This window comes from Schistocerca cancellata, chromosome 4 (genome assembly GCF_023864275.1).
Source record: "Schistocerca cancellata isolate TAMUIC-IGC-003103 chromosome 4, iqSchCanc2.1, whole genome shotgun sequence".
Lineage (NCBI taxonomy): Eukaryota > Metazoa > Arthropoda > Insecta > Orthoptera > Acrididae > Schistocerca > Schistocerca cancellata.
The window spans coordinates 581,642,689-581,657,501 of record NC_064629.1 but is presented as its reverse complement, the minus strand read 5'-3'; the positions used below and the strand labels follow the sequence as shown (position 1 = coordinate 581,657,501).

At 40.8% G+C, this 14,813-nt stretch overlaps 1 protein-coding gene across 2 annotated transcripts in view; it reads right to left on the bottom strand.

Moving 5' to 3' along the window:
- LOC126184761 (sulfide:quinone oxidoreductase, mitochondrial) overlaps positions 1-12,441 on the bottom strand; it is a 101,334-nt gene extending 88,893 nt beyond the window's left edge. For both annotated transcript variants that reach the window (XM_049927307.1, XM_049927308.1), the window contains exon 1: positions 12,241-12,441. In XM_049927307.1, coding sequence (XP_049783264.1) covers positions 12,241-12,257 — 17 coding nt within the window. In that variant the 5' untranslated portion in view covers positions 12,258-12,441. The remainder of the gene's footprint in view (positions 1-12,240) is intronic.
- Positions 12,442-14,813: the final 2,372 nt, after the last annotated feature.

Here is a 14,813-nt window from a genome sequence, read left to right as displayed (position 1 = left end):
TCAATATGGGGCTGGTTCCCAATTCCTGATAGCTGATGCATCAAAAATACTAAACTCCATTTAGCAGCATTACTCTAAAGTTGAAAAGGAAGTGCTTGTTATCATCTACGCTCTCAAAAAGTTTCATGTGTTCTTGTATGGGTCTAAGTTCCAGCTCATTACTGACCACAAGCACTTGGTTTCGTTGTTTAATCCTCCTGCTTTATTGCCTCATAAAGCAGCACGTCGCCTCCAGTGTTAGACCTCGTTTCTGCCTCACTGCAACTATGAAATACATTTTCAGCCTACTGCACACCATGCCAATGCTTATGTGCAATCTCGGCTTCCGAGTGGACCATATCCTACTTCTAATCAGGAAGAAATCCATTGTTTTCACTTAGTTATATAGATGCAACATACAGTGGAAGGGTTTCCTGTTACAGGCTCCTGGATCGCAGCTGCTGTCACTGCCAATAGAGTTTTGTGTTACATTGTTCACCTCGTTCAGCATGGTTGGCCAGGCAGGGCTTCTGATCCTTTTTTTAACTATTTTGCCCACCATCACTGCCTTTCAGTATTTGACGGCGTTGTTCTCCTAGCTACAGATGAGCTGTCACCTAGGGTTGTGATCCTGGCCTTGTGCTTTAGCTCAATCGTGGAAATTGGGAAGGTGTCACATACCATGTCATTGGTCTTTCAGCCCAGCATTGATGGTGACAGTGTACATCTAGTCGCAGCCTTCTCTCAGTTTGCTGCCCAACAGCAGTGCTGCAGGCGATGCTCTCTCTGCAGCCCACCCCACAGCATCCACAAGGTACCCATCTGTGTTGATTTTGTTGGACCCTTCCTAAATTCTTCCTGGTTGCTGGCAGTCAACACTTACTCTGAATTTCCTTACACTATTCTCTTTCCTTTGACATCAGGTGCAACTATAATTCAGCCCCCCTTCAATTTTTTTCTATTGAAGGATTGCCTTGTACACTTGTGATGGATAACAGTCCACTGTTTGTGCCTCTGGCCTTCCACATTTTTTGCATCACACTTGACTGCTCCTCCTATACACCCCCAATCTAATGGTGAGGTGGAATGTCTCATCCGCAGACTCCTCCACGGATGGTGCCGCGACACAATTCTCGAGTTCTTACAGGTTCACGCCGATGGAGGATTGGAGTCTGGCCAAGCTGCTCCTTGGTCGAAGCCATGCACCCCTCCTGGAGTCCAGCCAAGATGCTCCTTGGTTGACAGCCGTGCACCCTCCTGGAGTCCAGCCAAGATGCTCCTTGGTAGACAGCCATGTACCTTCCTGTACCTGCTCATGCTGCCCCACCAATGCCTGATGGCACAGCCCTCATCGCTGTTCGCTGTTGGTTCCAAAATCTGGGTTTGAGGGTTTGGCCACCAACAGAAGTGGATTCAGGCCACAGTCCACAGCTGCTGCCTCTGTATGATCAGTGGCACACCACCATGACCATCTGTGTCCTTGCACCATGGCTACAGTTGCAGGTCTGCCTTGTGCCTCCTCCCTCAGCACCTGCCCTGGCCTCACAGGGCATCTCTGCTGCAGGGGAGGGCCTGCTCTCCTAGTGGATGTCACTACCTCCTGCCTCTTCTTCTGGGTCCAGCTACTGAAGCCTGCTTCTGGACCTTCCCATGAGGATTCATTGCCGCTGGCTGTTCCATCACCAGTGCCTTCACCATCAGCACAGTTCCATCATGTCGAGGAATGAGACGTCAAGATGCTACCAGTGCCTTTGTACCTGATTACGGTACTACACGGGGGAGCAGCCGCCGCGTGTGTCCACGGCCGCCCCACTTCTCTCCCTACTCATCAATTCTGGTCCAGAATATTCATCTGCTTCCACTGTCTTTGTCTGAGGCATTCACCACAGATGCTGTGAACGTTTCAACATTCGCTCCAATGCCCACATTGGCTGAGCACCCATTCCACAAGGTGAAAGGGTGCTATAACCTTGTATGTAATAGGACACTGATGCTCTACACTTTGAATATTGTGCCAACGGGCTTGGCCACCACCAGAGGCTACCTGCAGTGGGCCACATGACTTGTGCACAAGGCACGGCATCCGCCACGCCATCTACCAGAGCCCTCCTTTTACAAGCTCAGTGCAACAGGCACTCACCCTCATATTACGTTCATACTTATTGTCAACAACTGCTTGTACTAGTACCTGGATTGTTTCTATGTTTGTGCCTATGTTGTCAATTATTGTTCACTTGCATGTGGAAAAAGATTAAACTTTGGTTCATTGTGGGCATGCTGCTATTTGTGTCTTACAGTACAAAACACTTAAAACACACTTCTTTGCAATGAACACTTTGTTCCTACTAGTAGTCAGATTATTATTACATATGACATCAGAAAATGAAATTATGCAAAATAAACTCATTTTGTGATGCTTTTATCACCAAAATCAGCAATTACACTTAGAGCAAATATTGCTGAACTCAAACATTTGAGAAGATTTATAGCACGTGATTTCCAATTCAGGTTCTGGTTAATATGCACATCCAGGAAATTTGAACAGTTTTAAATATTTTCTTACGCCAGGCTATATTGTTATTGATGATTACCATAATCAATCTTGCCTTGTAGAGAATTATTATTGTTCAGTACACTTAACATCAGGGTTATCAGTGCCCTTCCAAATACTATATCAGATAAACGTCCTCATTGTAAATAAAATGCAGAAATACCAAAAGCCAGAGAAGATCACATTTATTAGCAGACACAGCCATTCTCAACAGTCCAAAGTTAACACTGTCTGTATCACAAGACAATACTGTTAAAATATTATTACCAGACCGGAAAAGTCATGGTAAAGTAAGTCCATAAATGGTGGCTGGCTGATAATTTACAGATACCACCATTTTCTGCAAATCCAAAAATATCCTGCATACTGCCTTAGGTAGAAGGTCAGACAAATCAAAAAATCTTAAAACTCGTGCCATATTCATCCCATTGTCACTGAAAATTAAAGGGAGGGCTGCCAATAAGCCAGCTTCAGTACTCCTCATGATATAAACTACACTCAGTTAAAATGTGGCAAACTGTAATCAGTATGCCACATGCATTACATCCGAGAAGGAAGCCACACATCAGGGAGAGCTGTGTGCTGTTCAAATATATGTTCATTAGACTTCATCACTTCTAACTGGCTGTAAGGAGATGTGATACGACCTTTTAGTCCCTTTTGTTGATCTCAACATGTTATCCATAACACCCTGCCACTCTTTCTCCCATAGATGCATTATGGACCTTCTTCGTAGGGTGCAGGCCCCATTGGCTGCAGTGTCATCTAAGTCATTCCCAGGTGACCAGGTATGAAGCGAAATGACACCTCCTTACCCTGTCCATCTACTGGATACATTGTTGGATGGTGTACAGAGCAATGAGTGATTTTGAATGGATCAGGGATTTCAACCCCTGATCACATCACATCAAATCCACAGCTTTTAGAGTAGCATATACTTCAGCATGAAATACATTAAGCTCACTGGGCTGAGAGATTCTGAGGACAGGACACGATTGGCAGAAATGGCATTACAACTAGTAGTGTGCTGCTGTTTGGACACATCAGTATAAACTACCTTAAAATCACATTGTGCTCATTTAAAATTGTAATAAAAATATGTTCTTAGAAACATAGTCTGGAGCGAATAGTTTACTGCAGTTTTGTCGAGTCTAAAATTATACTGGGTTTCAACAACATCTAGGGTAGTGCTTAGCTACAGTCGTACATCTGTATGTTTATTCGTGATACACCTAGAGTCATTAAGTGCCACTTTGCTTATATAGCAGTGATTTTTGTAAAATTTCAAGGTTGCACACATATTAATAGTTCCAGAAAAAGCCAGTGATGTCGGAAGCAGCTTTAGCTCAAATTTTTAAATATGATGGTTGCACTGAGTCACCACAGAGCATGCAACCATATCTAGATGAGAGTGTATGAAACTCATAAATTTGCAGCAAGGATGATCTGTCTGCACCAAACACTTCGTGATGCCAAGTGCTGTAAGGGCTCTTATTTTCAATTCCCTTAAATCTGAGAGCAAAGTCAGTATTATGTCAAATATGAGACACAGCAACCTCACCGAGTCAATAAAACAGTACCCTACAACTTCAGATGAGAGTTAAAAACAGAATGATCACAATTAAACTTTAATATACACAGTTTCTCAGGGGAGAAATTAAAACATGCTGTAGCAGACCATTCTTCTAATTTCTTTAGTGTCAATTGTAATTGATGAGAAGATAATGTGGGACTAGAAGTGAAACAGCAAATGCAAAAATCATTCACAGACAAGGATCACTTCACAGGACTCCTCTATTCGAACAAAGACATGTTTAACAGGCTTCCTGAGGAATAGCTTTAACTTGAGAGCTCTTTCAAAGACAGCATTCCTGATTCTATCCCTACATTAAATTTCGACAAGAAAGGACCACAGAAAGATGTGAAGATGACCTACGAAATCCCCATTTGTATAACTAACAGATGACACTGTGTCCACACTGTACAGAACTGAATGACCTGTGTTTTTTTCTAAATTAAGTGACAAAACATTTACTGTGGATCAATCAATAATACTTTTGAACATTTCGTTTATTACTTGTTGTGTTGCTGAAGCTTAATTATGATGCTTCCGTCACTAGCAACAGGCACTATTTCTTATTTAACAGTGTAAAATAGGCCATTTGTATACAGCAAGAATAAGAATGGTCCCAGAGTTGAACCCTGTGGATAGTCAGAAGTTATTTACCCCCATTTGGAAGACTCATCAGAGTTTCATGATCTATCTAACATGCTCCTTGCTTCCTGTAGTTAAACATGAAGTGATATTGCACAGCCAAATGCCTAAGACAGAACAGAAAGAAATCAGTACAAAAGACTTGCAGGAAGGCTGCTTCTCAGAGAATCAGACTTATTACTCCGTGTACTGAACTGTTTGTTGCTGACTTCATAAGATGGCCCATGCATAGCCCAGCACTGTCATCTTGAAGAATTAAATCGTCATCTTTGTCACTAGTGTAAGGTATTCCTTTCACAGATGGTAGCAATTACTGGCTTATAACCAATTTAAACGCTGTTGTTATCAAGTTCAGTATTAGATTAGACATTCTCTAGTAGAGATTAGTTTTCCATGGAATTGCAGCCCAATACACATACTAACAATATCTCTGTAAACAGCTCTACTGAGCATCAGAGTGGTATGTCCATGATACAATCTCTTTTTCAAACAGACAAATTTCATGAAGCCTTCTGTATTCACAGATTCATGTTCTTGTGTTACATTTATTAACTGTTATTGTATTTGTTGTATGTAACTGAATATACTATATTTTTCCCAATTAAGAGAGGAAATCACTCAATTCTTTGAAAAACGTTGAAAGTGCATTTTGTTGCTGTCTCGAATAGGATTAATTATAAAACTTTTATCATAGTGAAAAGGTCATTAACATGCAAGGGGGAATCCATATTGATTTACACTCACTAACAACCCCTATGCCTTAACAGACACATCCTCTTTCTCAACATAGCCTCCATTAAACGGCACACACTTGCACCCCCAATGTGGTAATTTATGTACGCCCTTCCCAAAGCACAATTTTGGAGTCTCTCTCTCTCTCTCTCTCTCTCTCTCTCTCTCTCTCTCCCCCCCCCCCCCCCCTCTCTCTCCAGGACAGGTACTCACAGTTCTTGGACGTATGCGAAATGTCTGGGCAAAGGTTTTTTTTTACAGACCCATGTAGTTGGTAATTGGAAGGGACCAAGTCAGGAGAATACAGTGGATGGCAATACCTGGAACCCCATGTAAGCAGTAGTAGCTATGGTTGTCCGAATATTATGGGGACAACAGCTGTCATCCTGCAAGAGCACTCCTTTGCCCAGTCTCCTGGATGTTTGTTTTGAATTGCATGGTGCAATCTCAGAAGTGTCTCTACATATGCCATGCTGTGATAGTGGTCCCTGGTTCCAGCCAGTGAATGAGGAGGATTCCACCTGTGTCCCAAAAGACTGATAGGGATTTAGTCTCTGCCTCATGGTAGCGGAGCCAAGTCTCATTGTGTCACGTGTTTGGACATGAAATGTACTAGATCCTAGCTGTGGTGTTGAAAGAGATTGCTGCATATGTCCTTGCGCTGTTGTGTTTGTGCTGCATTCAGGGATTTAGGCACCCACCTGGCAGACACCTTCCCAAGATTAAGGTGTTTGTGAGCTATGTGGTGCTGAGTGCTTCTGGTAAGTCCTGTGGCCAACTCCAGTTCTGTAAATGTGATGCACTTATTCACCTGAATAGGCTTTTCCATTCATGAAATGTTGACTGGTGTTACCACAGTCTCTTTCCTCCCAGAACTGATTCCTTTCTCCGTTGATGGGCAGTCACTTTTCCATCCATCCACCCAGCTGCTCAGTTTTTCAGGACAGCGCACCCTGTCCACACACTGCCATCAATTGCCTGTGAACTTCCACTGTTAACACCGTCCTTCCACAGAAAGCATGTATGGCACACCATGTTGGTGGGAATAAATAAAATGTAAATCAATATGGGATACCAATTGTATATAAGGAATACGAGAGGCACGCCATCCGTAATTTCTCCCCATGCAGGAATTACTTTTTCTCTTTCCAACACTGTCTGAGTTGCTCAGAAACCTCTCTGCAAGCTGTTTCTTGAGTGTTATCCAAAGCAGTATAAACTGATTTCATTAAGTTTAAGCTTTTTTGAGACAGAATCATGATTTACGCCTTAAGACCAGTCCTGTCACTTACATTTTTGTTAATCATTTTCAGCGACTGTTTTTGAAGAATGCCAATGTGAAGAAATGAATAGCACACTGTTGTGTTAAAAGTTGTCTTTTAGCACAACTGGTATGCTATTTCTTCATATCAGAAATCTTGTTGTTCCATTCACACTGGCACATATAACTCCTTTGTTTCTTTGGATCACATTCAAATTTCATAAAATGGTTTTTGAAAAGTTGCTAGTGGTTCTACCCCATACCAGAGCAAAAATTGCAGTCACATTACACTCCAGAAAGATCAGATCATGTTCAATGGGGTTGCAGCCCTATGCTGTCCTCAGATTAGGGCTGAAATGCCGAGGAGGTGGAAGCAATGTCAAATGTTGTCAAGAAGGTCAACCTGTTGCTCACCACACTGCACTCTGTCATTTTTGACAGCAAAATGTGTGAGAATAAATGCCCCAAGGTAAGAGGTGGTTTCACTGATGCTCTTTATGCCACCTCTGAGGCCTTTTCACATCGATTCTGAGCAGTGTTGTCTGAAATTTTTCCCTCGGCCACCTATATGAAAACTGCATGAATTCAATGCTGGCTGTCATGGTTCTGACCTCTATCATAGAGACAGTAAAAGAAGGGTGAAACATGGGTAGGACAGGGTGTGACAACCTACCTATTGTGTGACACATCCACTGTGGCATTTGGCAGAATTTTGGTGCAATTCGGTGCCACTGTGACACCATTAACCCACCTTAAAGCTTACATGAACTTCTGAGCTGTGGCTTTTTTTGCCACATTTGTTGACACCTTGCCGTTTAAAGCATCACTGAGCCTGAGTGTAATGATTTCTAGAAAGTGATCCTTTAATTTTGTTGCACAGTATATAGAGAAAATAACATCGGTCCCTATCATACTTCCCTTGGGCACCCCTGATGATACTCTGATGATCACACACTGCCAAGGACAACATACTGTGTTCCGTTAGTTAAGAAGTCTTCGAGCTACTCACATATCTGGAACCTACTCCATATGCTCATACCTTCATTAACAGTCTATAGAAGGGCACCATGTCAAACGCTTTTTGGAAATATAGGAATATGGAATCCGCCTTTTGCTCTTCATCCATGGTTTGCAATCATACAGTATATCATATACTCTATCTTCTCATGTTTTGCTTCCGACTTTGGCATTTATCACTGCACCATTGTTTCAGAATAAAATCATCATAGTTGCATAATTAGGAAATTTATTTTGTTTTACCAGTTTCAGCATATTACTCTGTCCTCTTCAGAAACATACTACTGGTTTATCAGATGTCAGTGTCTGCTTTACAGAAGCATAATTTCATGATGTGTTGAATACTGTACATACTGTATGTGACTATTATAAACATAGATGAAGTGAATGACTCAAATTTATGTCCATACTTTACTATGTATAAGAGACAGTCAAATGAAAATGAGACAGATGGAAAAAGTAAGTAAACTGTTATTATTTCAAAAGTAATTTCTTTAACTTTTAATAGATGTGAGACACTATGGTCAATGCCTTCATGGAAAAATGTTTGCAGTTGCCTGCAGAACAATGATTGTACCAAGGTGTGCACTTCATCTGAAACACTGCACGGAGGATGTGTAAGGGCTTCCCAGGGAAACTTCTGCACCATACTCTAAACAACCTTGGCAACACGTCGTTCTTCCCACGTGTTGCACAGGCTTTTAACTACACTGCATATTCTTGGCTGCGAATCACTTAAACATCCTCCATTCAGCCTCGTTCTCTCTTCCATGCCATTTCCATAGTTTTGGAGCCCTGAAGAAAGATTTTCATGGCTGTTGACTTGCTTTGAAAGAGGTGCATGCCTGAGTACAATCATGGTTCTTAAGAAACTGCAAACATTTTTCCATGAAAGTGCTGACCGTCTAGAATGTGTTGACAGTTATGGTGATTACTTTTGAATCAATAAACAATTTACTTACTTTTTTCCATCTCTCATTTTCATTCGACTGCTGCTTAATTATCACATACACTTTGTATTTTTTCAACATATCATGGCATTCTGCCTCTGAAGAATATATTGATATCTGCTACTATATAAAAAAAAACCTTAGAAATGTTCTGAATGTAACCATATGTACAAATTAATTTGCCATATGAACGTAAAATGAGTTGTTCCACATCATTACAATTTATTGTGCAAAATGATCCACGGAACATGAAACTAACTGACTAACCAACCAACCAATATCAAGCCATTGAAGATGACCAATTAATCTGTTGAAGCCAGTAAAGCAAAAGAAATTTCCTAACTGTGCAACTGATGACTGAACTTGATTCTGACATACATACTACAGTTGCTGAGAAAATAACAGTTCACAGTAACTTGCTCTCTGTCCCACTTTTGAAATTACTTTCAAGTTTAATGTTTCAATAAACTGTTAAGACTTATTTTTACTCAGTTGTATTTTTCACTAGACTTTTTTTTCAGAAATGGTACAATGTGGGCTTAGCACCCAATTCCTACAATAGGTCTCTATAAACCCTTTTAACACTTCTGGACACATTTTCATTCCCTCTCCCTTCACACTACCCAAATCACTGTTTGTGTTACAAACAATTTTTTTTTCAGGTTTGTACTTTTTCACAATCTACAAAAGATGCAGAGTTAAAATTTGAGAAGTTTCACCTGCAAGGATGAAAATTCAAAGCCAACTGAATTCCCTCCTTCTGACTGAAATATCTTACTACAATCTGAACAAGTTTTGCTCCACTTTTATTTGAGCTCTCCATCATTACTGTTACATAGATATGTTTTTGAAGGAATGAATACAACACCTCACCAAATATAAATGGAGAAGTAATGTTAACAATAACTGCCTCAGTTTTGGTTCCAACAAATGAAAATTTTTGACTCTCATAACTTTTTAACCAAGTTTTTGTGTGCAGTTTGGCGTTTTGCTATCAAATTTGTGTTTAGGAGTGTGGTATGAAATGTAGTCTCTCTAGCAGTACACCCGTCATCACAGTTCCCATGCTTGACTTAAAAAAAAAGAAAAAAAACACTTGTCTGGTGCAGTAGTAGTATTAACAGCACACCTATATTTAGCTGTTTTCATATGGTCCTTAATATCAACCTTTCCTTTATGTGCATCAGAAATCTCTTCAGTACATAGTGTGCAATAAACATCTTCATTGTTACTGTCATTACACTATTTAAAAAAATTATATAGCTATTGCAAGTTAACACTGAACACACACTTCCTTTTGCCCATTGCTTAATACGAGACAAAAAATGAATAGAGAAAAAATGATCAAAAATATTTAGACAAGTTACTTCACTTATGAAAACACACACATTGCCCCTATTGCGTTGCCAAATAACTAACAGTTAGCATAAAATTGTGGCAGAAATGGAGGCCACATCTCCTCACCAACATCAGCACATGCTCTATGGTTGGATGAGTGGGACAGCCATAACAGAATGTTTAAAAACACATGTTGAACATATAGGGCTAAAATTTAAAAAAGAAAGTATCCTCAGTCATAGAATTCTCAAATCCTGGACACTTTTGCAACCCCAGACAGCACTAAAAAAAAAAAAAAAAAAACCAGGCCAGTCTGGGCTAATCCCAGATGTATGGTAACCATATTCCAGACTCGGCAGTCCAAAAATCCTTATCTTCTTCTTGTTTCACTTCACTAACCCCTACTGCATCTAGATTGAGTCCTTCCACTTCATCTTACAGTTTTCTAGCTTTCCTATCAGAGTCAGACTTCTAACATTCCACTCTCCTGCTCGTACCCTTTTGTTGTTTTTCAGTCTTTTGCTCATCGTCATCTCCCTTTGGTAGTCTCTTCCCAGAATGGAGACTAGAGATACTGCCACACTTTTCCATTTACAAGTACCATGTTCTGTGGATACACAATTACTGTCTATAATCGAGTGATTTCATTTGTACTTAGTGTGTTTGTAATGCTCAGATACCAATAAGCCAAGTACCAATAAGCCAAGTTGGTTATCTCAGCTGCCTTTTCACTCTGACAACACTAACTGCTTTCCAAGTCTCAAATATATAAATGACTGCTATGTACATAAGAAGCAAACAGATTGCAGTGCAACTGGTTTGAGTGTGTGTGTGTGTTGTCTACCGCACTACTGTGGCAGTTACATGCTCAGCTTTCCATGTTAATCATTTCTTTTATCAAAGAAGTTGCTGCTGTCTTTACTTGATAGATATAGAGTAAGCAGTCAGCAGTAGGCGAGAGTCTTTTCAGTGATACATCTACACAAAAAGTGTGGTTACTTTAATACTTTCATCTGCATCTGCTATCCTCAGTTTCTTACATTCCTTTGATAATTTATTGCAAATAGTTAATAGTTCCATAGGTAAGTCTCTGCTATAACTTAGCATTCAACTTTTGGTTGTTGTGAACTAATGTAGCCTCAAGGGTCAAAAGACAAAAATTTCAGAAATTAATGTAATAGAGAGATGGCGGTTTTGTGGACCCTTAATCATTCACCTTTAATTTTCTAACATTAAAGTTTTTGTTCAATCTTTGAGTGAATCGAGCATTCCAGGGATATCAAACTTTTATATGCATTAGTCGTTGTCATATACTTTTGATAATATACAAGCAAGGGAATGATGTTTGTCATACAAAAAACTTTAGTTGTGTTTGCTGATAACTGATTTTCTTATAATTGTTTCTATATTGGGTGTACATCGTACCTACAATAAGCATCCAGTTAAAATACATTTATATTGCATCTAATCATTAATTATGAAATGCCTTTAAGACTGCTGCCATTGCAATTAGGAGGGGAGTGGTCATTCATATTTGCATATAAAGATTATTTAATGAAGCTGCTTCTAAACGCACCTATTCTATCGACGATTCATATGACCAATAAATCACCAACCATATTACATTGCACTGTGATATTTACTGTATAAGTCTGGGAACCCGTTAGTATTTGCCGGAATGTCCGAGACGTTTTTCTCGACTATTTCACCCTACATTTCCCACCTATGCACATTCGCGTATGACAGCATTCAAAGATGTGGAAGGATGCTGAAGTTCGCTCACAGTAACACGTTTTGCTTCCCATAACTGAAGAAATTGCCTAAAATCTATGTAGTTAACGTTATGTGTGGGCAAAGTTTTTTCAAGATGTATTTACATAGTCATTCATCTACCTGGGGAGAATTAGATAATTCAATGTGTTTACTGCCTTTTGACAGTTAACATGATCGAACTGGCAGCATAATTTCTATGCTTAGAAAACTTTTAAGAATCACGAACATGACAGACATCCTTCCCTTGACCTTTACAGCGTCTAATATGAAAGAAATCACTCTGAAGATATTAATTTGGGAGGTGTGCAGCAATATCTAATACCTGTTTGGTGACTGTATAATCGTGTCTATCCACATACAGTTGCACCCATTCGCTACATTTCATTGCTGTTAATGAATACGAAGATGTAGTTTCTACGCTTACCTTCTCACGCGGCTCATCGTTCTTGTTCGGACTCGTTCACTTCCACACGGAACACCAGTATTTAAGCATTGTAATCTGCACTGTCAGCCTGACATACGAACAGCCCCTCCCTCCAGATTTGTAAACAACAGACCAAAATAAAATTCATGCGCACTTGCGTTCAGCTACTGGAGCTTACTTCGGATGACTGTGCCGAACGATTACGAAGGCAAGCGAAGCTCCGAGGGACAGATGACGTAAACTGCAGTTGCAGTCGCCAAGAAAACTTGATATGACTTGACGTGAGTGATTGATTATTACGCGATGCTACCGAGATACTGATTTGACAGTACAGCTCACAGAAGATAACAGCTTGACTTTACTTTTATTAATAACGGCTAATCTTTCTGACCGAGATGATTGCGTAACTAAAATTGCGAAGTCATTTGTACCGAATTTACAGTCATAACAATCTGCCGCTATGCTAATGACTAAATAGCGACCGAGCGAGGTGGTGCAGTGGTTAGCACACTGTACTCGCATTAGGGACGATGACGACGGTTTAAACCTGCATCCGGCCATCCTGATTTTGGTTTTCCGTGATTTCCCTAAATCGCTTCTGGCAAATGCCGGGATGATTCGGTTACTTTAAAAATGTCCGGCCGCCTACCTTCCCCATCCTTCCCTAACCCGATAGGGCCGATGACCTCGCTGTTTGGTCCCCTCCCCCGAATTAACCAACCAAGTAAATAGTGCCCACTGTTGTTTGTATATGTTTATCCATCCGTAAGCATTTCCATGTCGTCCTTTCGTATATGTGTTCATTATAATTGGTATTCTGCATCGGTACGACAAGATATACTTCTCAGGAAGATGCAGCTGTTTGAACCATCTTTCTGTAGTATTTCTGAAGGCATTAAAGGTCACAACTGCTTACTTATTGCGCTTATCACTGCAAACTAACTTAAACCATTGTTTGCCCTCTGCTAATTTACTAGCGATTAACAATGCCTCTATGACAAAGAGGAATATGTTTCTTCAAGAATGACTAAACAAAACAAATTATGTTAAGGTATAGATGAACAAAACACATCTTTTGTCTTCTGAAAAGCAGTCATTTTCCATTCGCCAACAAAGACTTTCCGACAGACATGTGGCTTCATGTCCCATGGATCATTTGCACGATAAATCGTAACGGTGTCAAATATTCATTCTACAAATTATTTTGTAAATGTAGCTACGTCCTGAGCACTTACAAGTGTTCCTTTTTAAAAAAAATATTCGTGATATGCACACATTGTGTGGAGGTGGATACTTCGTGCCAGTAGTAACCATTTCCCTTGGGCATGGGTGTGTGTGTTTGTCCTTGGGATAATTTAGGTTAAGTAGTGTGTAAGCTGAGGGACTGATGACCTTAGCAGCTAAGTCACATAAGATTTCACACACATTTAAACTTTTTTTTTTTTTTTTTTAAGTAACCATTTCTCTTCCCATTAAGGAGCAGGGGTAAGTTGCTGCCTGTATAACCTGTTCCGTGCACCAACCCGTTTTAGCTATTTTTCTTAGTGTCTACGCGAGATATGCGACAGAAGCAGTATGACTGTTGCAATCTTCATCGAGTACCACCCATTTAACGTTACCCAACAAGATTTCGCGAGACAGACAAGATGGAACGGAGAGCGACACGTTTGACTTCGGGATCGTTTATTGTCAGTGCGAGAACGTCACGGAGATGCTCAAGACACTAGAAGAAGTCCATCACAGAGAGGTTTACTATTGAAATTCCTCTGGAATATGTTTCGGGAAGAGCTGAACAACGTATTGCTTCCTCCCACAAACTTCTCGCGAAATGACAACTGCAAAATTCGATAAATTAGAGCTAATACAGTGGTCTACCGACAGCCACTGTTTACACGCACCATTTACAAACGGAACAGCGCAGTCCATGCAGTCCATGACTGCAGCGCCTGAGACCGCTCGGCTAATCCCGCGCGGCACTCAGTGTCAGGTGGCTTGTCGAGTATAGATGTAGAATGTTTATTACAAAATGGTTCAAATGGCTCTAAGCACTATGGGACTTAACATCTGAGGTCATCAGTCCCCTAGACTTAGAACGAATCACACCTAACTAACCTAAGGACATCACACACATCCATGCCCGAGGCAGGATTCGAACCTGCGACCGTAGCGGTCGCGCGGTTCCAGACTGTAGCGCCTAGAACCGCTCGGCCACCCAGGCCGGCTTCTGATGGTGTGTGCCACACTCATAGGGTCCTGGAATACATGACGTCGCCATAATCCCAGCAGCTAGCTGTACCTGGTACAAAATACGTGGTCCAGTCACGTTAATGTGATCACCGCCTATATTCGGCGTCGATGTGCGATAACCACAAACATACGGCAGGTGGCAGCACTAGCAGTGGAGGGTATAGAAAGCATGTCAGGGGGATGTGGACAACACTGCAGTTGTTGTCGTAATGCGATTTAGCGGACGTTCAAAAGGACATGATCAATGGCTTTTGGGCCAGGAATGGAAGCATCTCTGAAACGGTTACGTCTGTAAGCCTTTTGCTTTCCGCTGCGGTTAAAATATA